This window comes from Erpetoichthys calabaricus, chromosome 1, assembly GCF_900747795.2.
Source record: "Erpetoichthys calabaricus chromosome 1, fErpCal1.3, whole genome shotgun sequence".
NCBI classification, from domain to species: domain Eukaryota; kingdom Metazoa; phylum Chordata; class Cladistia; order Polypteriformes; family Polypteridae; genus Erpetoichthys; species Erpetoichthys calabaricus.
This window is the reverse complement of record NC_041394.2, coordinates 191984307-192009695: the sequence shown is the minus strand read 5'-3', so window position 1 is coordinate 192009695 and position 25389 is coordinate 191984307. Positions and strand designations below refer to the sequence as shown.

The window sequence follows — 25389 nt, the reverse complement described above, 5'->3', positions numbered from 1 at the left end:
TTGTATCATCTGTAGCATACCCTTGTAGCTGTATGATTGTGGAATTGTACTGGGTGTTTTAGAATTTAAAGGGGTAGAATTAAAGGGTTTTCATTATCAGATTTGGAGTAGAGTTGAAGGAAGTGGAAAACTTAAATATACATGAAATAACTAAGGTGGAATCTAAAATTGAGTCTAAAATTAATATTATGGAGTCTAACGTGAATTTGATCCCCACCCAGCTTGAGGAGGTTAAATGCATGCAGACATCCTGCATTGAACAACTGGAAAAGATAGAGACTGTGGCAAATTTAGGTTCTCTGCGAACAAGTAAATGAAAAACAGAAATAGACTATTTGCAAATATTTGATCATTCTTGAGGTCCCTGTGTTGTCTGATACTGGAAATCCCAGTGAATTCATTTTGGAGTTCTGGAAGGTTCCATTAAGTGCTCACTGCATACCTGGTAAATATTCTCCGAGTGTCTTCGTTGTGAAATCAAGAAGTATTAGGAGAAGGAAACTGCATTATTTAGCAATAACAAGTAGAGAGAGATTCTGTATGACAATAATCAGACCTTTGTCTTTTCAGTTTTCTTAGTCAGTAGCTCAAAACAGAGCTGTGTATAATAGAATTAAGCAATGAATGCACATATCATATATTTGATATAATGTAATTTTTCCAGCTAGTTTGTGGTTCAAGGTTCCATATACAGTATACAGTGGGTACGGAAAGTATTCAGACCCCCTTCGATTTTTCACTCTTTGTCATATTGCAGCCATTTGCTAAAATCATTTAAATTAATTTTTTCCCTCATTAATGTACACACAGCACCCCATATTGACAGACAAAAAAAAGAATTTTTGAAATTGTTGCAGATTTATTAAAAAAGAAAAACTGAAATATCACATGGTCCTAAGTATTCAGACCCTTTGCTCAGTATTTAGTAGAAGCACCCTTTTGAGCTAATACAGCCATGAGTCTTCTTGGGAAAGATGCAACAAGTTTTTCACACCTGGATTTGGGGATCCTCTGCCATTCCTCCTTGTAGATCCTCTCCAGTTCTGTCAGGTTGGATGGTAAACGTTGGTGGACAGCCATTTTTAGGTCTCTCCAGAGATGCTCAATTGGGTTTAAGTCAGGGTTCTGGCTGGGCCATTCAAGAACAGTCACAGAGTTGTTGTGAAGCCACTCCTTCGTTATTTTAGCTGTGTACTTAGGGTCATTGTCTTGTTGGAAGGTAAACCTTCGGCCCAGTCTGCGGTCCTTAGCACTCTGGAGAAGGTTTTTGTCCAGGATATCCCTGTACTTGGCCGCATTCATCTTTCCCTCGATTGCAACCAGTCGTCCTGTCCCTGCAGCTGAAAAACACCCCCACAGCATGATGCTGCCACCGCCATGCTTCACTGTGGGGACTGTATTGGACAAGTGATGAGCAGTGCCTGGTTGTCTCCACACATACCTCAGTGCAAGACACATGACAGCCCGCATGGAGTTTGCTAAAAGACACCTGAAGGACTCTGAGATGGTGAGAAATAAGATTCTCTGGTCTGATGAGACCAAGATAGAACTTTTTGGCCTTAATTCTAAGCGGTATGTGTGGAGACAACCAGGCACTGCTCATCACTTGTCCAATACAGTCCCCACAGTGAAGCATGGCGGTGGCAGCATCATGCTGTAGGGGTGTTTTTCAGCTGCAGGGACAGGACAACTGGTTGCAATCGAGGGAAGGATGAATGCGGCCAAGTACAGGGATATCCTGGACAAAAACCTTCTCCAGAGTGCTAAGGACCTCAGACTGGGCCGAAGGTTTACCTTCCAACAAGACAATGACCCTAAGTACACAGCTAAAATAACGAAGGAGTGGCTTCACAACAACTCTGTGACTGTTCTTGAATGGCCCAGCCAGAACCCTGACTTAAACCCAATTGAGCATCTCTGGAGAGACCTAAAAATGGCTGTCCACCAACGTTTACCATCCAACCTGACAGAACTGGAGAGGATCTGCAAGGAGGAATGGCAGAGGATCCCCAAATCCAGGTGTGAAAAACTTGTTGCATCTTTCCCAAGAAGACTCATGGCTGTATTAGCTCAAAAGGGTGCTTCTACTAAATACTGAGCAAAGGGTCTGAATACTTAGGACCATGTGATATTACAGTTTTTCTTTTTTAATAAATCTGCAACAATTTCAAAAATTCTTTTTTTTGTCTGTCAATATGGGGTGCTGTGTGTACATTGAGGGAAAAAATGAATTTAAATGATTTTAGCAAATGGCTGCAATATGACAAAGAGTGAAAAATTGAAGGGGGTCTGAATACTTTCCGTACCCACTGTACATGAGAAGTCAAGGTGTAGAGGAGGCTTTGAATATACTTCTTGCAGACTTATTTGAAAAGTTAATGTGAGAAATGAAAGGTAAATAGAAAATACATAATGCATGAAGAAAAAAGGAATTGGTTATATGCTGTGGTGTAAGTTAAAAGTAGAGGGAAGTTTCATATCCATTTTAGTTCTCCACTGATGCAGTCACTGAAGGTATGAGAGAGACTGCAGTAGGTCACCCTGTATAGTACTACTGACATATTAAGATGCTTTTGTATGTGACACTGTACGTTATTCCAAGATGGTGGAAACCTGGATTGTTTAACAGAATGACTGTCTCAATTATGCTTTGTGAATCATTCTGTGACACATGGGATGTGTAAATCCAGTGGTCCAAGGAAAGGCGCCTAAAATTCTGGAGCAGATTTCTTGCCTGTCTTTTAAAAAGCTGCACATACATTAAAATAAGCAAAAAATGTACAAGTTCTAAGAGGATATAACTTTAGATATACAGTATATTCTTTAGAATAGCTGATACCATGACATGAACATTTATTAAGCATTGTTCCGCTACCAGAAACTTGATATATTCCACTTATTTTCCACTTTTTATGTGAAAACAGCAATATGTGCTTTCTGCATTCCAGACAAATATTAAACACATCCACCAGTTTGTATCAAGTCTTTCATGGGTTACTGCTTCTAAAATACTTAAAAATGAAATGTGTCCGATAGCTGTGGTTGAGTGACTGATTCAGTATCCTTGTCAAAGATTGTATGTTATCATGTGAAACCTGGTTTTTATAGCCGGTTTTAACGTTTTATTACATCTGATGAATGTGGCATATTTTTATGTAAAATAAAAGGTCATATGATTTTTGCTTAAGAGTCTAGAATGTAATTACGTGGTTTTTTTTTTTTTTTTTTTTTTTTTTTTTTTTATTATTCTGTGTTTACAGCCTACTCTATTCAGGGTCAGAATGTTCAGATCATCAGCCCATCTAGTGAATCCCATCAGCAGGTTGTTGCGGTGGGGCAGCCACTTACTGTTCAGCCGCAAGGTACTGTTGTGGTAAGTCCACGTTAATTCAGTATTTTTCTCTTTTTCCTTCTTTTCGACTTACTTTTTGTACATTAAATTTTGTGGTTTACAATTGGTTGTATAAGAAAAGAAAATGTGGATGAGAAAGAAAGTTAAAAGCAAATTGCAAACTGCCATGGAAATTAATTCTGTAATCCATCCTTTCATTGTCTGATACTGTTTAATCCATCAAAGTTGTGTGGTGAGTGTATTAGGGCAGAAATGACCAGGGGACAGTAACTGATATCAATCTTATTTCATTGAATTTTTTTAAAATCAGCAGTCTTTACTAAATCAAACAATATTCTTATGCAATCCAAATATTTTTTTATTTGTTTATATTTGGTATGCACTATTACATTGAGTTATTTATAAATGTTTAGTTTACTATATTAGAAACAAAAGCAATCCAATAATGGAAGTGTATCATTTTTGAATGTTAAGAAATATAATGTTGCCTGAAATTGTTAAAAAAAAAAATAAAAAAAAAAAATCTCAGAACACAGAACTAATCAAGTACAGATTTTATTTAAAAAAAACAGTTGTGATCAGATGCAGTACAGCAACACACCCCTAGTATAGTACATCTCTTCTCTGAGGAAAAATAGAAAATATATTGTTTACCTTTTTATATTAAAAAAAAAAGAAAAAATAATCATGCAAGATGCTAAATATATGGAAAATAACACATAGACACATATAATTCTTATTGATCTACAAAGAATTTAGTCTTTCTCTTTATTCCACAGTTTAGAATTTTCTGCAAATTTATTGAAAAATAAAAAAAATGATCTACCACAATAGCACACAAGTATTCAGACCCTTTACTCAATGCTTAGTTGAAGCACATTTGGCAGTGATTAATACAGCCTTTTGTCTTCTTGGATATGACATGATGAGTTTTGAACATCTGGATATGGGGATTTTATGCCATTCGTCTCTGCAGGTCCTCACAGCTTCTGTCAGATTGGGTGGAAACCATCATTGGGCAGCTGTTTTCTTGTCTCTCCAGAGATGTCCAGTGGTCCATATGCCACTCCTGTGTTGTCTTTACTTTGTGCTTAAAGTTATTGTCCTGTTAGATGGTGAACCTTGTGCCCAGTCTGAGATCTAGAGAGTTCCAGAACAGGTTTTATTTAGGATATCTCTGCCCTTTGCTCTGTTTAACTTTATCTCTACCTTCTTTATTCAAACCAGTCACTGAAGCTGAGGAACAACTCCACAGCATGATCCTGCTACCACATGCTTCACTGTTGGAATGGAATTGCGCAGGTGATGAGTGGTACCTGGTTTCCTCCAAGCATTACACTAATTTTGGCTTCAAAAGACCAGAGAATCTTGTTTCTCATAGTGTGAAAGTCCTTTAGGTGCTTTTTTTTGCAAACTCCAAATGGGCTTCCATTTGTCTTTTACTAAGTACTAAGTCATAAAGCTCAGATTGGTGGAGTAATGTACAGGTTTTCTGGAGCTCAGCTGGAGTGTCTGTCGGATTCTTGGTCACCTCTCTTTTCATGGCCCTTCTCCCATGATTGCTCAGTTTGGCCAGGTGGCCAGCTCTAGATAGAGACATGATTGCTCCATATTCTTCCTCTTAAGAATTCTGAAGGCAGCTGTACTCTTGGGATCCCTTAGTACTGCAGGATTTTTTTGTGGCCATACCCAGATCTGTGCCTCAACACAATCCTGTCTGTAACCTCTGCTAGCAATTCCTTCAAGCTCATTGCTTGGTTTTTGCTTTATTTCACATACAGTATTCATCTGTGGGATGATTTATAGATAAGTGTGTGCCTTTGCTACTCATGTCCAATCAGTTGAACAAGGTCTAAAAAAGTCTTTTAACGATGATCAATAGATTGAAACACATCTGAGACAGATTTCAAGTGTTATAGCATTTGGTCTGAATGTCTGTGTCAATGTGATATGTCAGTTTTGTATTTTTGATAAATTTGTAAAAAATTTAAAACCCTGTCTTCAACATTCTGGGGTATTGAGTGTCATTTAATGTGTGGAAAAATTTATTTAAATTATTTTTTGCACAAGACTGCTACATAGCAAAATATGAAAAGTGAAAGAGTCCAAAGTCCGAATTTTGTCTGAAACCTCTGTACAAAAGAAAATACAGTGATGGTGAAAAATGTCCTCATTTTACACGGCTGTCCATCAAGGTCACAGTGAAATAAAGCCTGTACAAACAATAATAGGCATAAACCAGTAGCTGGGCTCAGCAGCATACTAGTCCATCACAGGGCAAACATTCGCACTCACTGACATTCTACATAATATGTCATATCAGAACAATTAAAGCAGGAAAATAAAAGCGGGACTTGGAACTGTCATTAATAATAGTAAAATCTTCCACAATCAAAGTTATGTAAAATTAACATTAGTAAAATCTTCCACAAAAAATTTTATTGTTTCACTTGCAAAAAAGAGGTAAAACAATTTTCAAATTAAGTTTCTGTTCATGTGTACATAGTATAGTGAAATGTATACTTGCACATCTCCTCAGAACAGTTGACAAGAGTATGTTACCAATAAATAAATAAATAAATAGTATACAGCACTTAGCATGCAACATATGTATATATAATTGTAAAATATACTTCCAGCTATTTTATTTATATACATATACTGTTTGTAATAGTTACATTGTTTGTATATACGTCTAAAAAAGTTTAACTTTATTACCTCTATTCTGAGGCCATAGGGGTCTTTGCTTGAAGGTGGAAAAAAGTATCAGTTACTGTGGTGTTTTGTATTGCTTAGTTTGATGCTATGGCTGTATAAATTGCCACATTGATGACAATTTTAATAATGTTTTAATCTTTATATACTGTGTAGTCCAGTCATTTACTCAAGGCAATCTTCCCATCTTGCACTTCATTTAACTTGTTTCACACAAGATTCACAAAAATAACAAATCAATAGAAAAAAGCCAAGCAAAATGACACCTTTTATTGGCTAACTAAAAAGATTACAATATGCAAGCTTTCGAGGCAACTCAGGCCCCTTCTTCAGGCAAGATGTAAATCAATAGAAAACATATTTTTAGGCCACCCTGGCCTTCCTCTTTTCTTAGATGCTAAAAAAATTAACTTCAGGATGTCCCTAAATGGATTCTAAACTCAGACAAATAAGATCTTTGGAAGATTCATGGACATTTGTTTCCATATATGACTAAACCATACATACGACCAAACCGTACAATCAACATTTTCTTGTTTCCATCTGGCTTCACAGCAAAATATTGCAGCACATAATCAAGGCATTTAAATTTTTATTTTATATTTATTACTTACCAGTATTCTCCAAATAGTCATCTAAGGATGAATTAGTAGGTCAAATATCTATACTTTGTATTAAAGCCATCCACCTTTTAAAATTACCACAAAGGCATAGCAATTTCTGCACCAAAATATTTCTTGGTCTGGCCCCTTATATAACAAAAACGTGGGTTTGGGTATAATATTGTGCTACACGCATTCATAAAAAGCAGGCCTAGTGACTTTTATTGTTATATCGAGAATGGAAAAAATAAGTGGAATAAAGGAAATTTTGCCCTTATTTACAAGATGGTATGTAACCCTTATCTAGTGCTTTACGGGCACCTTCTATGGGTAGAGGTAGAAAGATTTTGTAAAAATGAAGCACGGAAAGAGTCACTTTCATGTTGTATTAATTTAATGTAATGAAAGATCTCTTTAACTTTATCCTTTGGTTTCAATTAGCTCTGCATAAAGAATTCCAAGATCTACACTAAAACAGTTTGTAAGGTTTTTTTTTATTGCTAGACTTGTACTTTTTCTTCAAATGTAGTGAAAGTGCAATTGATGGAATGTAGCAGTAAAATTTATCTTAAACCGCTGAAGTTTAACAGGTGTGGTTATTCTGTGTAACTGAAAGAATGTTTAAATTTTGTTTCCAATTCTCAGTATAATTCAATTCAATTAATAATTCCTAAAGCTGGCATGGATTAAAAGTCAACCAATCCTTGCTATCAACCATTACACATATACTGTATTACAGTTAAATTAAAAAAAAATACATTCATGGTCTTGCGAATGTAAACACTCTTTGGTAGCTCAGCCAAAAAAAAAACAAGCCTATTGAAGTACTTAATTTTGCATTAAATGAAGCATCTACTTCTGTGCGTTTTCTCTGGACATTAAAATACAGTAGAAATTATGGCACAGATTTTCATTTTAATTGGGTTTGTATAATTTACTTAATTTCTTCTTTTTCTAAGCTTACTGCCAAAAATATCCAGTGTATGAGAACATTACTGAATCTCGCTCATTGCCACGGTACAGTTCTTGGATCATCTTGGCAGTTAGTATTGGCCACTCTGCAGGTATAGTATCTGTTTTACAGTCTTTCTATCTTGAAATTAAATTATTTTGATTTTGAGATTTGTGTAGGTCACAGAACCCTTAGCTATTCCAATGGCTGTTTATTTTTTTTAAACATTTAAACAACAGTAATATGTAATGGTTTAAAATGCAGTACTTGTGTAGTATTACCTATTTTTATACTCATTTGCTCTACTTTTTATGTTCTGCTTCTCAAGTGAGTGAATTAACTGTTTTGAGGATTAATAATTATACTAATCTTTCTGTCTTGTGTATAGTGCCCCTTTACACTTGCCTGTCTATCCATATGTGCATCCTTTAACATTTCTGATTAATTTATTGTGTATTTTTGTTATATGTAAATATGCACAAACATGTATGTTTATACAATATTTAGTATGAATCATTGTTTTCTGGACTTGTTTGAGCAAGAATTGATTCTTTGCAATACATTTTCAGAAGCAAAGTAGTAGTTATGGTGAGTAAAATGCATTACAAAACTTCATAGTGTAATGCTTCTTGACAGTGATTTTGTTTCCTTCTTTTTTCCTTTTGGCTCTTTTTGCACCAACCCACCCCCATGGCTTTGCTTCCAAGGACTGCAATATAGTGTACTCTTTTAAGAAAGTACAAAAAGAATAATCACAGGAAAGGTCTGTCATGTCCTCAAAGGGTGTCAAAGACAACTTTGCATTCAGTTTGTGCTTTGATAATAAAAAAATCAGTCAGACCTTTGCCCATGTATATAATTACTAAAAACGATATTTGCTTTACAACCAATTCCTTTATTTAATTCCAACAGAAATGAAATTGTAAAACATCTTTATTATCCTTGAATATTATATAGTTTACATCGGTTACTGTTTGAGGATGAGTAATTCCAAAACATGACAGAGTATATGAGGGTGCAAGTGACGTTATTTCAGTTTGCACTGTACAAATGAAAGTTAAATATTCTATGCCCTGTGTTTACTTAAAGCTTTATTGCAAAAAGCCTTCACCTCAGAATTTCATTTTTATGCTCTTATGAGTGATGTATTATACTGCCACACTTGTATAATTTTCAGGATCAATTTTTCCCCTTGGGAGGATTTCAGTATTAGTAGCGACAAGAAGACTGGTCTGGTGTATAGTCTGTGAGTGTTGGTAATACATACTAATGGTAGTACAGGAATATGTAGTATTTCACTCTTATGAATCAAGAAAGTTATGCGTTATGACAGTGTCAAGAACCATTGTTAAAATTAGTGTACATTATTTCTGACATATCTCTGGTGAGTTCCAGTACATTAAAGAATAGGTTGCATTGTGCTCAAGCAAATTGAAATGTCATTCATTTATGTTTGTATGCATATCAGATAGATTTTTACTTTCCCTATTGAAACATTTTCTGCATAAATAATCTGAAATTCTACTTCTAGAAAGTAAATAAAAATAAAAAAGTTTTTCTATACGTCATGATTGGCTTTTCTGATAGTAGTGTTTATTTACAGCATCTTGTGTGGATTCTTGGTTTGAAACCTGGAAGTGGAGGTGCCTTAAAACCAGGGAGGGCTGTGGAAGGTCCAAGCACTGTAAGGACATAGGGTTATGTTATCTTTCATCAGCTTTAAAACCGATCAAGTCTTTTATTGATTGCAGTCTTTATTCTCTTTTTATTTTATTATAGGTTTTGACAACAGCTGTCATGACAGATTTGCCTGTAATCTCTAATATTCTTTCCCGGCTATTTGAGAGTTCACAGTAAGTTCTTTATTTTGATTAATATCCCAAGACCACATTTCCAGAGGCAAATGCAAGTTTAGCTGTAACACAATTTTTTTATTTCTCAGATATCTTGATGATGTCTCCCTACATCATTTAATTAATGCTTTGTGTTCATTATCCATGGAAGCTATGGACATGGCATATGGGAATAATAAGGTATAGTTGGACTTCATTACCTTGGCGTAACCCTGTAAAGCCTGTCACTCTACTACAAATATACATGTACTTATTATTGCTGTAAATCTGTACTGTAAGTTACTGATAAAAAAAAAAGCAAAAAAAAAAAAAAAACCTTCATTCTTTTGCGTTTAACCAAACACATATTTTCTAGTTACCAATGGTATGTTTGGTTTTGTTATATGTACTGTTCTTGCTTAAGATTTTGCATAATATATCCTAAGAACATTTAACTGGACTTAAAAGTGTTATATGTGATTGTTAATTGTTTTATTAGAGCAATTGATAACGAACAAAAAAAGGCTACTGAGATCATTAAAGCTTGTCACTTATGTGTAGTTTAGGAAATTTACAGTATTCTCCCTCTTAAAAAAGGAGCATTTGAGTTATTTTTAAAGGTGTCAACCAGTAAAAAAAACTTGTGAACAACTAGCTTGTGATAAAACATATTTCAAAGGCAAGTGTGTTCATCACACTACTTGTACTTTTTATTTTTGGCAGAAAATCATGGTATACTATATGCATTTGAATAGTTTCCTGCTTGTATTGCATTTTTTTTGTCCAAGTAAACATTTAATATGTACAGATTCTGATAATTGTTATAACTACTGCACTACTTAGCTTAATGTAGGCTTTAATTGGTCAGAACTCTTTTGGAGCCTCTGGACTGCCTCCTTTTAAAATGTAACACAGTCCCACTCCTGACCAAGGACTGAATGTAGCCAAATAACCAACTGAACAAACCAGGCTTCCTGCCAGTCTTTACTTGTAATAGGACAATATGGTCCTATCTGTTTACCTGAGACTATGCACTGCCTTTTGTCAGTTAGAAACTATTCCAATCTGATTCAAATTCGTTAAACGTAGGATTAGGCAACCTTGGTATTTGTTGGTTCTTCCGGGACTTTCCTTTTTTCCCTGATTCTTTGGTGGTTCTTGCTTCTTACCAGTAAACCAATACAACAAGATTGCTTCCTGTGATACCCATCTTCATATAATGGTTTGATGACTGACATGTTTCCACTGTCGACACTTGTCTTTCTTTCCCAACTATGCTGGCCTCTTGTCCTGTAACTGTCTTTTTCTACCTAGTAATCCATCAAAACATTTTTTTTTTAATAGGAACCTTCTCTTTTTGCGGTTGCCAAATTGCTTGAAACAGGTTTGGTTAATATGGACAGAATTGAAATTCTCTGGAGACCTCTGACTGGTCATCTGCTGGAGGTAAATATAACAGTCATATAATGTGATCTACAGCTGTTGCAATCTTCTGTGGAGGTATATTTTATTAATCAGTTGTGCATATTTCATTATTGTACCATTTATGCTATCGACATTGTATTTTTTTTTCCAGTAAAAGCCTGAATTACTAATTATATATAGATATAGATTACATATAAAATGAATACAATGAGTTTTTAGTAGTTCACGTAGTAATTTCAGCACCACTTTCAATTTATTGAACTCTTTCTGTCTGTTGAATTCTTTTTTTACATTCCAAAAACTGGTTTTGTCTTTTGTTGTAGTTTTCATGTTTTGTCTTTTCTGTTTCCCCCCTTTTATTGCACCAAAATGATTTACGTAGAAGGTAAGTATGTGTGTTTTAGAATTCTGAATATTCCTGTGGCTTGGTAGATTCCTACATACTGCACACTAATTCATCATTTCAAATTGCCCAATGAAACTCTGCAATGCTGTATGAAAAATATGATTTTAATGAACATATGAGTATTAAGCATCCTGAGAGATGAAGGTAAAGTTACAGAAAGCAGTCGTCAGAATAAATAGTTGTTAACTTATTTTTTGTATGGCTACATTTCACATGCGTTTTGTGAGTTCTTTCTCACAAAATCAGTTACAGTGTGAGTGAAGCCTGTTTCATTGTAACATTAAAGTAATTTAATGTACTGCATTAATTGTAGTGACTGGTAAATACTTTTTACTACCAGACCCGTTCTGTTCAGGGCTGAAAGCCCTTATTACAAAACATGATTATATTAGTTTTGCTGTAAATCAAAATATATATTAAAACATTCTTAATCTTTTTTTTTTTTGTCAAAGACAAGTAGTAGCATGTAAATATAGTATACAGATGAAAGATTTTTCTGCCACATTTATAATAAAGATAATTTAAATTTTAACTTTATACATCCTAATATACACTGTACTGTATGTGCATATGTATGTTTTTGTGTTTGTGTATGTGTATTTAGCTTATGATATTTAAGATAATTATATTTTGATTTTGGGTGAATGAGTAAACATTCTAAACAATGTTTCTAAACATTGCAGGGGCTTTAGAATACCCATGCACTACCTTACTGAACCAAAAATAAGCCTAAGAGAATAGTTTTCAGAGCTGTCTCTCATTTATGCTTGTACATTAACTTTTTCATTATACATAAGGCAATGACGTATTTCTATTGCTGAATTTCACTTTTCAGGTATTAAGGCACACATCACATAGATTGATAGCTTTGTCTTTAATTTCATTTTACCTACACAGTCCATAACACATAACATTAACAAAAACATATCTAAATCTTTTTTGATTAGCCAGTCTAGCCAAAATACTTTCAGTTCATCAGGACCATTTTCCAATTTATTCAGGGAACTGCAGCTTTTTATGCCAAATGAGTGTCTTATTACCTAGCAATACATCTATTTAAAATAGTGGTTTTATTTAGTTATGAAGCTGCACTGCAAACTGGATGTGCTCATTAGGTATTCATTGTTTTAGTTTTTTTTAACTTTATAGCACTTTAAAGAACAGAAATGGCCAGGATATCCTTTTTACCTTCATGTTTGTCCTTATTACATGCATTGTGATTTTTTACTTTGCCTTGCAGTTGACTTGTATAATGGTAATTAAACTTGTGTTTCAGGCCACTGTTTGAAGGAGCTAAATTACTTTGAATAAGTAGTATTTTTTTCTAAATGATGGATAGTAAAATATTTTAATACATGCTTCAGGGTTCTTGATAGAAGTTTTTGAACAAAGAAAAATAAAACTGCTTGCTTCAAAAATTATAATTCCTTGTAAACCTTTTAACTATGTCTCTTATGGTTAACAACTTTCCTTTTAGTGCTGTTAGGCTTGAAAGGTTTGGTGTTTGTTGCAAAAATTGCCTATACAAGCATGCGGAATCAGATAAATCTGATTTATTTTAGGGTACAATTCATGGGTCTTATCACTTTTTTTGACTTGGGCTTGCTACTGAATTATGCCAATTTATGCTGACTTGAGGTGCAAACTGCATTCTATCTTGGTGAAATGTTGCTGGGATCTTTTTCCTAATTTTTAATTTTTTTTGAGAATTTGCCAAGAATGACACATCCACATACTTGGTTATCGTATATATACATTTTTATTACTTAGGTTTGCCAGCATCCCAACTCGAGGATGAGGGAGTGGGGAGCAGAAGCAGTAACATCACTGATTAAGGCGGGCCTAGTGTACAAGCATGACCCCCCACTTTCACAGAATCAGGTATTTCTTAAATTTCCTTGTATTAAAATGGCAATAGACAAATGTAACAAGGCAAAAGGTTATGTTCTCTCCTATTACTCATGCTACATACAATTAAATGAATAGCAGAGCTGTGTTATTATGTAGTTTTTTTGTATTTTGCCATTTTACTGCTTCTAGTTATATCTATCTATCCAATAGATAGAAATAGAAACTCGGCTAATATTTTCAAACAGATACTACCACTGGTGTCTGAAGAATATATGCAAACGGTGGTAGTCCTTAAATGTGTCACTTAAGTTTAAAGGTTAATAAGTGTATTAGCTTAAGTCACTAGAGTTTAAGAAAACTTTGTAGTGAACAAATTAAAGTAAGAAATTGTAAAAGGGGAGACCATTTACTCTTTCTGCTTCTTTCCTTATCCATCCTGAAATGCTCTTTGAGAGTGTAATTTACAATTTGATTGGAGGAATTCTACTGAATCTATTAAGTAAACACAGTAGACCAGAGACAGGCTACAAAATAAAGAAAAACAAGAGAAAATGAAAGCAAAATAGTGCCCTTTTTATTTTCCATACTCATCTCATTTTTCATCTTCAACCTAAATAATCTCAGTTTAAAAAGTTATATAAATAAAAAAAAAGTATGAAAATGGATGAAATAAAAATGAAATAACAGATATCTTCTTTATTTTACTGGTATAACATATTCAAGCCAAAAATGTTAGAACCCTTTATGTGGATTTGACTGACTAAAGTAATTTGAACTTTTAAACAAATTAAAACATGTTTGTCACTGCACTGTGCCACAGGTCCCAGAGAATGTAAAAATATCTCACAGTTTAAATAGTCTCCCATCTTACTCATGATGTGGCCCCCTTTAAAATAGATAACTTATGTGGACTTTATAAACATACTACTGCTTTTATTCCAAGCAGTAACTAATGAAGAGCCCCTGTTAAATATTTGTTAAATTTAGAAAGTTTATTAAATTCAGTAGTGAAGAGAAAAAATACTAGTTCTTTAATAGCTTGGTTGATAAGTTGTCAAGCATTACTTACTTCAAGTAGAATACTCTGGTGAATTTAAATTCTACAATTACATAATAATTTGTTTTCCAAGTTAAGAAGCAAGTCTAAGCATTAAATAAAACAGAATTTCCTAAAATAAAGTGTATTGCCATTTATGAATGAAGTGTTCTACAACTAACCCTACTAAACTCCTGCCTATTTATCCAAGTTCTGTGTGTTTTTACACCAGCCATCCAGAGTGCTTAGATCTTCTGGTCAGTTGTCTCTTGTTGTCCCTTGTACCAAGTGTAAAACCAAGGGGTATGGGGCTTTTGCAGCTGCTGCTCCTCGCCTGTGGAACTCTTTACCTCATCATATAAAAGAGTCGTCTACAATTGAACTGTTCAAAACAAGATTAAAGACTCATTTCTATTCACTTGCATTCCGTGACCTTCAGTAACTGATGGTTTCCTCATTGTGATTATATAACATTACTTCTATTTATTATTTATTTTATTTTTATTTATGTTCATATATTTTTATTTCTATTTATGTTATTTGTTTGTTTTTCTTTTATTCTAGCACTTTGGCCACAGCATTCCTATGTTGTTTTAAATGTGCTATATAAATAAATTGACATTGACATTAAACTGGCAGTGTTCTTCTTTTAGAGACTTCATTTGCTGTTACTGAACCCACTGAAGGAGTTGTCCAATATCTTGCATGGTGATATCCGACAGAAGCAGCTGGAGTGTGTTCTACAGATCCTTCAGAGCCAGGGAGATAGCCTTGGACCTGGCTGGCCTCTTGTCCTTGGTGTCATTGGAGCAATCCGTAATGATCAAGGGTTAGAAACAGCTTTAGCTCCTTTTTCACAAGCTGGGCACATTACATTTTCTACAGTTCCTTACATCCTTTCAATATATATATATACACACAGTGGTGTGAAAAACTATTTGCCCCCTTCCTGATTTCTTATTCTTTTGCATGTTTGTCACACAAAATGTTTCTGATCATCAAACACATTTAACCATTAGTCAAATATAACACAAGTAAACACAAAATGCAGTTTTTAAATGATGATTTTTATTATTTGGGGAGAAAAAAAATCCAAACCTACATGGCCCTGTGTGAAAAAGTAATTGCCCCCTTGTTAAAAAATAACCTAACTGTGGTGTATCACACCTGAGTTCAATTTCCGTAGCCACCCCCAGGCCTGATTACTGCCACACCTGTTTCAATCAAGAAATCACTTAAATAGGAGCTGCCTGACACAGATAAGTAGACCAAAAGCACCTCAAAAGCTAGACATCATGCCAAGATCCAAAGAAATTCAGGAACAAATGAGAACAGAAGTAATTGAGATCTATCAGTCTGGTAAAGGTTATAAAGCCATTTCTAAAGCTTTGGGACTCCAGCGAACCACAGTGAAAGCCATTATCCACAAATGGCAAAAACATGGAACAGTGGTGAACCTTCCCAGGAGTGGCCGGCCGACCAAAATTACCCCAAGAGCGCAGAGACAACTCATCTGAGAGGTCACAAAAGACCCCAGGACAACGTCTAAAGAACTGCAGGCCTCACTTGCCTCAATTAAGGTCAGTGTTCACGACTCCACCATAAGAAAGAGACTGGGCAAAAAACGGCCTGCATGGCAGATTTCCAAGACGCAAACCACTGTTAAGCAAAAAGAACATTAGGGCTCGTCTCAATTTTGCTAAGAAACATCTCAATGATTGCCAAGACTTTTGGGAAAATACCTTGTGGACTGATGAGACAAAAGTTGAACTTTTTGGAAGGCAAATGTCCCGTTACATCTGGCGTAAAAGGAACACAGCATTTCAGAAAAAGAACATCATACCAACAGTAAAATATGGTGGTGGTAGTGTGATGGTCTGGGGTTGTTTTGCTGCTTCAGGACCTAGAAGGCTTGCTGTGATAGATGGAACCATGAATTCTACTGTCTACCAAAAAATCCTGAAGGAGAATGTCCGGCCATCTGTTCGTCAACTCAAGCTGAAGCGATCTTGGGTGCTGCAACAGGACAATGACCCAAAACACACCAGCAAATCCACCTCTGAATGGCTGAAGAAAAACAAAATGAAGACTTTGGAGTGGCCTAGTCAAAGTCCTGACCTGAATCCAATTGAGATGCTATGGCATGACCTTAAAAAGGCGGTTCATGCTAGAAAACCCTCAAATAAAGCTGAATTACAACAATTTTGCAAAGATGAGTGGGCCAAAATTCCTCCAGAGCGCTGTAAAAGACTCATTGCAAGTTATCGCAAACGCTTGATTGCAGTTATTGCTGCTAAGGGTGGCCCAACCAGTTATTAGGTTCAGGGGGCAATTACTTTTTCACACAGGGCCATGTAGGTTTGGATTTTTTTTTCTCCCTAAATAATAAAAACCACCATTTACAAACTGCATTTTGTGTTTACTTGTGTTATATTTGACTAATGGTTAAATGTGTTTGATGATCAGAAACATTTTGTGTGACAAACATGCAAAAGAATAAGAAATCAGGAAGGGGGCAAATAGTTTTTCACACCACTGTATATATATATATATATATAGTGATAGATAGAGGTCTCCGTGACCCCTTGAACCCTCAGACTAGACGTCAGACACCAGGTAAAAGTCCAAATATGAATATTTATTAGGACAATAAAGTGCACAAAGCACCCTCCTCTCCACAATACTCAATAATAATAATAATAATCAATAACAAATATCCTCCACACTCCCAGACACATTGCCACCCTTCCACCCAGCTCAGCTCAACGTCTGGGATTTCCCATCGTCCTTTTATACACCCTGATCCGGAAGTGTTTCGCCCTCTCTGTCCATGTGACTAGGAACACTTCCGGGTCATATAAAAACTCTTCTTCACCCCGGAGGCACGTCGTTTCTTCCTGTCATGTGATCATGACGCACCTCCGGGTTATAGGGCACATAAGAGTCCGACAACCTCCCTACAGCGACTCCTGGAGGCCCCCATGGTATCCAGCAGGGCTGTGCATATAAACTACAGAGTCCATGATGCCCTGCTGGAATTCGGGGCACGTCCACGCTGCTGGGAGAGCTGCTCCCGGCGGCCTGGGGGTGAGGGCCGGAGTAGAAAGCCGGCAATCCTTCACAATACCCCCCCCCTTAGCGAAGCCAACTGGGGCGAAGCGACCAGCCCCGCGAGGGACGTCCTCCTCCATGAGGACGCATTAGCCGGACCTTGGCTACGTTGTCTAGGCTCCCCAGCGGACCTTGGGGGAACGGTGTATCTCCTGTCCCACCGCTTCCCTGTCCTCTGGGGACAACTTCTCCACACGTGGCCTGTCCGACGACAGTTGTAACACCGACGATGTCCTCCTGGTTGTCCCCCTCTGCGAGACCAGAAACATCTCGGGAACTCCGTCAATGTTTGCTCTGCCCTTTCCTTCGCCAAGGAGGGTTTTACGGCCACTTTGCTGCTCTCAGCCCATCTCTCTGTCTTGTCAGGAGACCCGTGTTTCATTTTGTGGATCTCCTGCTTATTCTGGGGCTTGTGCACAGCGTGAGGCTCTCTGTGGAGAAGAGAGAGCCTCTTTGCTGTTTGCACGCCCGTTGTTCTACGCATTATAGGAGGCGGCATCATTAGTACCACCTCGCCCCGGGTAACAGCACTTTTCAGCTGCCCCGGTTTGATCGGCATTTCCTCCGCCCCTCCAGTAACGAGTGACAACTCCCTCATCACGCGGGTCGGGGTCTCGAGGTCCGTATCGCTCCGGGAAGCCGTCTCATACCGCTGTCCCGGTTCGATCGGACCTTCACCCGACCACTCAGTCACCATTCCACAATCTATTGTCGGGTTCACAGTGCTTTGACACCCGCTACTAATTAAACGCGGTGCCGGATCACACTGTGTCCCTTTATGCTGTACGGCACAGATTTTATTTCCCTGAACCGCCCTTTTAATCTGGGGTATATCCACAGTTTGGGTCTCTCTATTAGTAAAAGAGAGCCCTTTTTCTGTCTGAACACCCTTTGATTTTTTATTAGAAGGAGGCGGCATCTTCAGCACCTTATCGCCCCGAGAGACAGTACCTTCCAACTGCTCCAGTTTGATTGGCACTTCCCCCGCCCCTTCTGTCATTATCCCACCCTCTCGTGTAGGGCTTGCAGTGGTTTGGCACCCGCTACTTATCAAGCGCGGGCCCATTTCACACTGCGTCCCTATTTCATTATATATGGTACTGGCATTTCCCACCTGTACCGCCAAATCATATAACACGGGATGCTCTCGACCAAACCGCCGTAGGTATTCATCCAGCTTTTTTAACGGCGCTTCAGCTGCTGCTCCCAACTCTCCAACAATCTTCTGTATTGTTGCCACAATCTGTAAGAAACTGTGCACTGGCTGAAGCAACTTCTCCAGCCCGCGCACATCAAAAAAGTTATTTAATTCAGCCGGAGGCATGCTCAAGAGATCACTAGCCTTACCCTCCGGCTGGGAGCCAATGAGCACGCCCGCTCCTGGCACGTGCTCTGACGGGTTCCGCAAGGGAGCCTGGGATTTGGAGTTTTCGGAGGTCCGCGGTGCCGCTTTTGGCTGACTGCGGTCCGTCTGTCTCAATTTATCGACAGATCGCTCAGTCATTTCCCGGACCTCCTTACCTTTTTGTAGGGAGAGCGGTGCTTCGCTTGCCTCCCCTTTCCTTTTCAGAAAAACCAAGTCCGTCTTTTCCGGGGTGAAGACGAAAACATCAGGACGCGTACCGTCTGTTTCCCCCACTCTTTCCGGGGTGGTCACGTGCCCTTCACCAGCATCCGACATGTGGAAGTCCTTCGTTTTATTTTCAGGCCGTGATGAGCGTACACCATCATCTTCAGGAGGTTTTCCTGCCCTCCGCAGAGTCTCCGGATGGACACCTGGGAGGTATGTGCACGGTACAAAATGGGTTATTTTTAAAAGGTTTTCAAATGCTTCCTCGGCACATACCTCTTTGAAGTCGTCCTCCTCCGGATGTCTCTCCCGAGACACATAACCGCTCCATGGCTCGTCTTGAGCATAGGCCATATTAAACATAGGACCTCCACTTGGGCTGCCGCTCTGCTTAAGTTTTTTCTTCCCCATGACGTTCTTGGAAACGGAAGGTTTTTGCGACGTTGCAGTGTGTCAGAAAGTTGTCTTCTCAGGGTTCTGTCCACAGTAAAAATTATTTAAATTCAGGTCCTCTGCCAAATCTGACGGCCAGAGAATCCTGCCGACTACGCCAACTGTGATAGATAGAGGTCGCCGTGACCCCTTGAACCCTCAGACTAGATGTCAGACACCAGGTAAAAGTCCAAATATGAATATTTATTAGGACAATAAAATGCACAAAGCACCCTCCTCTCCACAATACTCAATAATAATAATAATAATCAATAACAAATATCCTCCACACTCCCAGACGCGTTGCCACCCTTCCACCCAGCTCAGCTCAACGTCTGGGATTTCCCATCGTCCTTTTATACACCCTGATCCGGAAGTGTTTCACCCTCTCTGTCCACGTGACTAGGAACACTTCCGGGTCATATAAAAACTCTTCTTCACCCCGGAGGCACGTCGTTTCTTCCTGTCATGTGATCATGACGCACCTCCGGGTTATAGGGCACATAAGAGTCCGACAACCTCCCTACAGCGACTCCTGGAGGCCCCCATGGTATCCAGCAGGGCTGTGCATATAAACTACAGAGTCCATGATGCCCTACTGGAATTCGGGGCACGTCCACGCTGCTGGGAGAGCTCCTCCTGGCGGCCTGGGGGTGAGGGCCGGAGTAGAAAGCCGGCAATCCTTCACAATATATATATATATATATATATATAATATGTCTTTATATAATGCAGACTCTTAGAATTATGTGTGCTTTTTCACATAGGATCAAAGGTGGACATTGGCTAAACACTTGCACACAAAACATCGCGGTTGTAGATTTCGCACCCATCTCTACATGTGTGACACTGACCAAGTAACTTAATCTGCCTGTGTGCTTCAGTTATATAAATATTTATCCTTACAAATGATGCAGTAGTGAATATTTAAAGAGGTTTATAATATTATTCCCTCTCAAATTTTCTATTAAGCAAAAAAGTACTGCATTTACTTTACCTTCTTTGTAATATGAATAAAATTAAAAGGAAATAATCATTGAGATTCTGAAGCTTAAGAGCTTTCAACCTTGAGGTTGACAATCACCAATGTCCTCCTTTTTGTGACATTTTAGCAAATTATCCAGCACAACAGATGGGTCTAAATATAAATCTCAGTCCATACAGTTTGATCTGCATGCTTAATGCAAAATAGTTTTTTTGTGTTCTTACGTGCTTCTTCCAGTTTTGTACACTGGACACGAGGAACACTCTAAAACATAAATTCTATGTTCTGTCTCTCATACAAGAAAATTAATTTAGGCTACTGTTTTTTTATTTTTTTTTTATTTTAGAGAGTCCTTAATTCGAACAGCCTTCCAGTGCCTACAGCTAGTGGTTACAGATTTTCTGCCAACTATGCCTTGTACTTGTCTGCAAATTGTAGTAGAGGTTGCAGGAAGTTTTGGGCTCCAGAATCAGGAGCTTAACATCAGCCTAACTTCAATTGGTCTTTTGGTGAGTACCATACATGACATTATCTTTTGTTTTTATCAGAATAAAATTTGAAGCATATTGTATTTTTAACAGATTTGTTGTTTGGTGAAATGGAACAACTAATTGTCTGAGAAAGGTGTAAATTCCTAAGTTTAACATAAAACTGTAACTCAGTGTTCTAGGTTGATTGGCAGTGCCGTCAGAATTGGTGACTGCCTCCCAAATACTGTAATATAGTTATAACTTGTGTGTCTTTGGCACGAACACTAGGAACTACAAGTAATCAGAACCCAGCTAAACAGCTGGCTTAGTGTTTCTTACATTCATTTGGAATTTAAAATGTATAACATTTTACCTCAGCTTTTACCTACTTCATTGTCTTTTGTACATCTTCTCATGGTGGGTTTTCACTCTTTACACAACCACCTCAGTCACTCAACATGCTGACATTTATGACACAGAGAGATAAAGAGTAATCTGCTCAAAAATGCTGCGGTCTCCTTTTGCCCACTGGCCTCCCAAAATAAAACATAAACACTAAAGCCCACGCTTGTGTTTTATTATTTGTGATCGGTTACCTACTGCACTTGCTGGTGACTGGAAGATATCATGAGTTGCATATTTGTTTATTATATACTATGGTTTAAGAGACATCAGAAAAATTTTGATGAATGCATTTCAAATCAAATGAACATCACTGTCACAATGTCATTCATATAATTAGTAGTACTGAATTGAAACCCCTTGACAGCTATGTCCTCTTAAAGCTCTCTCTTTTTTTCCTAATTGACATGAAGTGTTCTTTTATATTATGCATTTAAAAATAAAAAAGTATTAAATGTTACTGTAAGTATTTTTAGAATAGCGCCACATGTACCTCAACCATTAAAAATGACACCTTGCTTGTAACCTTGTAAAAGGGGATCTTCCACCAATCTTGACAAACACCTTCATTAATATTGTGTCCAGATGAATTCCACCCTCCATGTTTCCACATTTTCAAAGGTAAACTTCACAGGTAACATCCCTCGAACAGCTTTCTCATCCCAACACTTTCCCAGTTTACTAGTTTTTCTGCACTTTTAATGTGTGTCCCAAATGAAGTAAATATTATGAATAACACAGTTAAGTGAATAGTCTTTATGCCTTTATATTATGTTTTCTAGATTTATAATATCTAACTTTTTTTATTGTTTCTTCAACAGTGGAATATCTCAGACTATTTTTTTCAAAGAGGAGAAATAATTGAGACAGAATTGGATAAAGAAGAAGCAGTCTTAGAGAAACAAGCAAAAGAGAAAGGAGTTCCTTTGAATCGTCCTTTTCACCCTGCACCCCCATTTGACTGCTTATGGTTATGTTTATATGCAAAGCTGGGAGAGCTGTGTGTAGATCCTAGACCTGCAGTGAGGAAGAGTGCAGGACAAACACTGTTCTCTACCATTACAGCTCATGGAACTTTACTGCAGCAAGCTACATGGCATACTGTTGTCTGGAAGGTAATAATCTTTATAAAGTCCTTATTAATAACACACTATATATTTGTTATGCCTGATTCTCAGTACAGGGTTTATTTTGTAGTATTAACTAGCCTCTCAGATAATAATAATAATAATATTATTTATTATTAATAAGACATTTTATTTACATAGTGCTTTTCACATGCTCAAAGTTCTTCACAAAAATTCAGAAAGAACAACAGGGCATATGCAACTTTGGACACAAATAATATTTGCATAAAAGGCTAAATAAAGATAAATACAGGATATGCAATGCGTTGAAATAGAGAAAGAGAGGAGAGACAGAGACAGTAAATCTGAGTAAAATACAAAACTATCAAAACATTAAGAAATCCTTAAACAAATAAAACTGTTCCTGAGCATCTGGACAAAATGGATAAACTGAAATACAGGTCAGAAAACCTAGGAAAGTTAAATGCCTTTCTGATCAAGTTAGTTTTAATTTGTTTTTTTTTTTGTTTTTTTAAATGAATTGTGGCAGCTGATCTTATTAATTTAGAGAGGTCATTCCAAAGTCTGGGAGCTAGGGAGCTGATGGCCTTATCATCCATAAAGTGCAAGTTAGTTTGGGGCACAGTATGTTTCCAAAATCAGTGGGCCTTAGTTGGCAGACAGGAGCAAACTGATGGGGGAGGTTACTGATGTAATCCGGTGCAGGGCCTTTTAAATCTTTATAGGTTATAAATAGAATTTTTTTATTCAGTCCTATAAGAAACTGTGAGTCAGTGAATGTGGAGCAGGATGGGTGATGTGCTTGCTGTTGTGGGTCTGTATAAAAGTTCTTGCAGGAAAGTTCTGAACCAACTGGAGCTATGATAACAGATTAGAAGGGAGAGCTTCCACTAGGGAGTTACAGTAGTCAGTATGGGATATAATAAAAGTCTGGACAAGTATCTCAGCATTAGAAAAGGAGAGGAATGACCAAACATAAGTTATGTCATGGAGATAGACGTAATAAGGTTTCTTAATGTGGTTTATGTGGGTAGAATAAGAAAGGGAGCAATCAAAATGGCATCAAGACACCTAGCAGAAGAAGGTCTGATGGCATCATCACCAAATGTGATTGAAAAGGGGCTCATTTTCTTGTGGTGAATTTTATTGCCAATTAGCAAAACTTCAGTTTTATGCAGTTAAGTTTATTCCATGCACGTTTTAATTTCACTGAGGCAAGTTGTGAGATGAGCAAAATGTAATGAACTTTTAATGCTGAAATAGATCTGAGTGTCATTCGCTTATAAATGATAACCCATTCCAAAACAACAAATAATATGGCCAAGAGGAAGCGTGTAGAAAGAGAACAGCAGTGGGCCTAGGACAGGGCCTTGAGGAGGGACTCCTTGCTTGACTAGCACCGATGCTGTTGCAAAGTCTAGGAAACTTTTTGTCTATCAGTCAGATATGACTTAAACCACTGGAGGGCAGTGCCTAAAACAACCAGAAAGTTCTCACTTCTGATCAGTAGAATATCATGCTTGCCAGAATCAGATGCTGTACCAAGGTCTAACATAATTAATATACTGGTCTGCCTAGAATCTGCTCCCATAAGTAAATCTTTAGCTACAGAAAGGGTTCCATTATCTTGTTACAAGTTAAATTGTATGATGAATTGGGAAGCCATAACATGCTCAAGACCTTTACACAGAAAAGGTAAGTGGGACAGAGAGGTAGAAAATTGTTCAGGTTGTCAGCATCAAAACCAGACTTTTTTAATGTTGAGATTATAGAAGCAATTTTCCAAGTAGCTGGCACACAACCAGTGTCAAGAGATGTATTTATTATTGTCATAACAGTTGGGATTGTAGGCAGGATTTGGAAAGTGTGGTGGGGATGAGGTCCAGTACATAAGTAGTGGGCCACATCTTACAGACCATGTCATTAATAGATGGAGATGAAACTGGTAAAAATTTGAAAAAGAAGCTGGATAGAGTGGGAAGATGGGGAAAATATAAAAAGAAGATGAACTTGTATTAGTTGAATTATTTAGGTTTTTAATTTTATCACGGAAAAAGTGAAGGAATATTTCAGTGGTCGGGGCCAGTCAGGCTGAATTAGTTTATTAACCAAAGAGAACAAAAGCCTCAAGTTATCATGGCCACTTTCAGTTACTCTGCCACAGTGTGGATTCTTGGCCACAGTTGATGCATCTCCATAAGCCATTTAATGACTGGAGAAAGTCTGAGCATGCACAGTGAAGCCAGTTTTACATGACCTTTTCTAGGTATCCTTCAGCTGCTTTTATAGACTGCAACACTGAATTACGTCATGGAACTGAATGCTTAAAGGAAACCTCCTTGTGTCTTAAAGGAGCTAGTTAGTTAAAGATCATAAATGAATCCAGCAAGGAAAGGACAGAAATTTTTTAAAGGTTTTCTGAAACAAATTTGATGTTTACAGTTTTGAGCAGGGTGGGGCATTGAGACGGTAAAAAACACTGCTTTATGATGAAAGAGGCCCAAATCATCAATGAGTTAACAATTTAGCCATATCAGATAAAAAAGACCCATTGTGTTTTGGAGGACGGTAGAGAATAATAAGTAAAAAGGAGCATATTTGTTATTAGTTGGACAGCTTTATTAATTTAAATGATAAAATATTATACTATAGTATAACTCCTTTTGCCCAAAGGGTTTTTTATCATTATTGCTCCTAAATTACATACCCAAAAATGAATGGTTGTTACTCTGCCTATGAAATAAAGGAGCTTCAAATGCCTGAAATGTAGTCAGTATAGCACTCCAAAATTTTAAAAGAAAATCTTTATATGATTAAAACCCCTTGTTTCACACCAAAAACAGCTAAATAAAACACAAAAAATTCGTAATTTTAGGAACTTCACTCAAAAAAATAGATTTTACAGTGTGTAACTAAAACATTTTATGATGCACAACACTGGAATCTTTTTTTTTTTTGTGTGTGTGTGTGTGTGTCTCAATCTGTCAGCTATTATTGTACCAAGTGTAGACGTCATATCCCATAGCATTGCAGCATTATACTGCTTGGCACAAGGTGTCCCACTTTTTGGAAACATTTAGTCTCTTGCACCTAAACACTCTTTCAAAGCAAGTATTGCAATTGCATTTTTTAAAATTCTTTTAGAAGAAAGTATGCACAC

The 25389-nt window shown here is 37.2% G+C and overlaps 1 protein-coding gene across 2 annotated transcripts in view; it reads left to right on the top strand.

Moving 5' to 3' along the window:
• The window catches only part of mon2 (MON2 homolog, regulator of endosome-to-Golgi trafficking), a 172080-nt gene that overhangs the window by 120119 nt on the left and 26572 nt on the right, over positions 1 to 25389 (top strand). For both annotated transcript variants that reach the window (XM_028810523.2, XM_028810510.2), the window contains exons 15-24: positions 3261 to 3373; positions 7629 to 7733; positions 9225 to 9305; positions 9401 to 9474; positions 9564 to 9654; positions 10798 to 10899; positions 13055 to 13165; positions 14825 to 15000; positions 20616 to 20778; positions 21963 to 22256. In XM_028810523.2, coding sequence (XP_028666356.1) covers positions 3261 to 3373; positions 7629 to 7733; positions 9225 to 9305; positions 9401 to 9474; positions 9564 to 9654; positions 10798 to 10899; positions 13055 to 13165; positions 14825 to 15000; positions 20616 to 20778; positions 21963 to 22256 — 1310 coding nt within the window. The remainder of the gene's footprint in view (positions 1 to 3260; positions 3374 to 7628; positions 7734 to 9224; positions 9306 to 9400; positions 9475 to 9563; positions 9655 to 10797; positions 10900 to 13054; positions 13166 to 14824; positions 15001 to 20615; positions 20779 to 21962; positions 22257 to 25389) is intronic.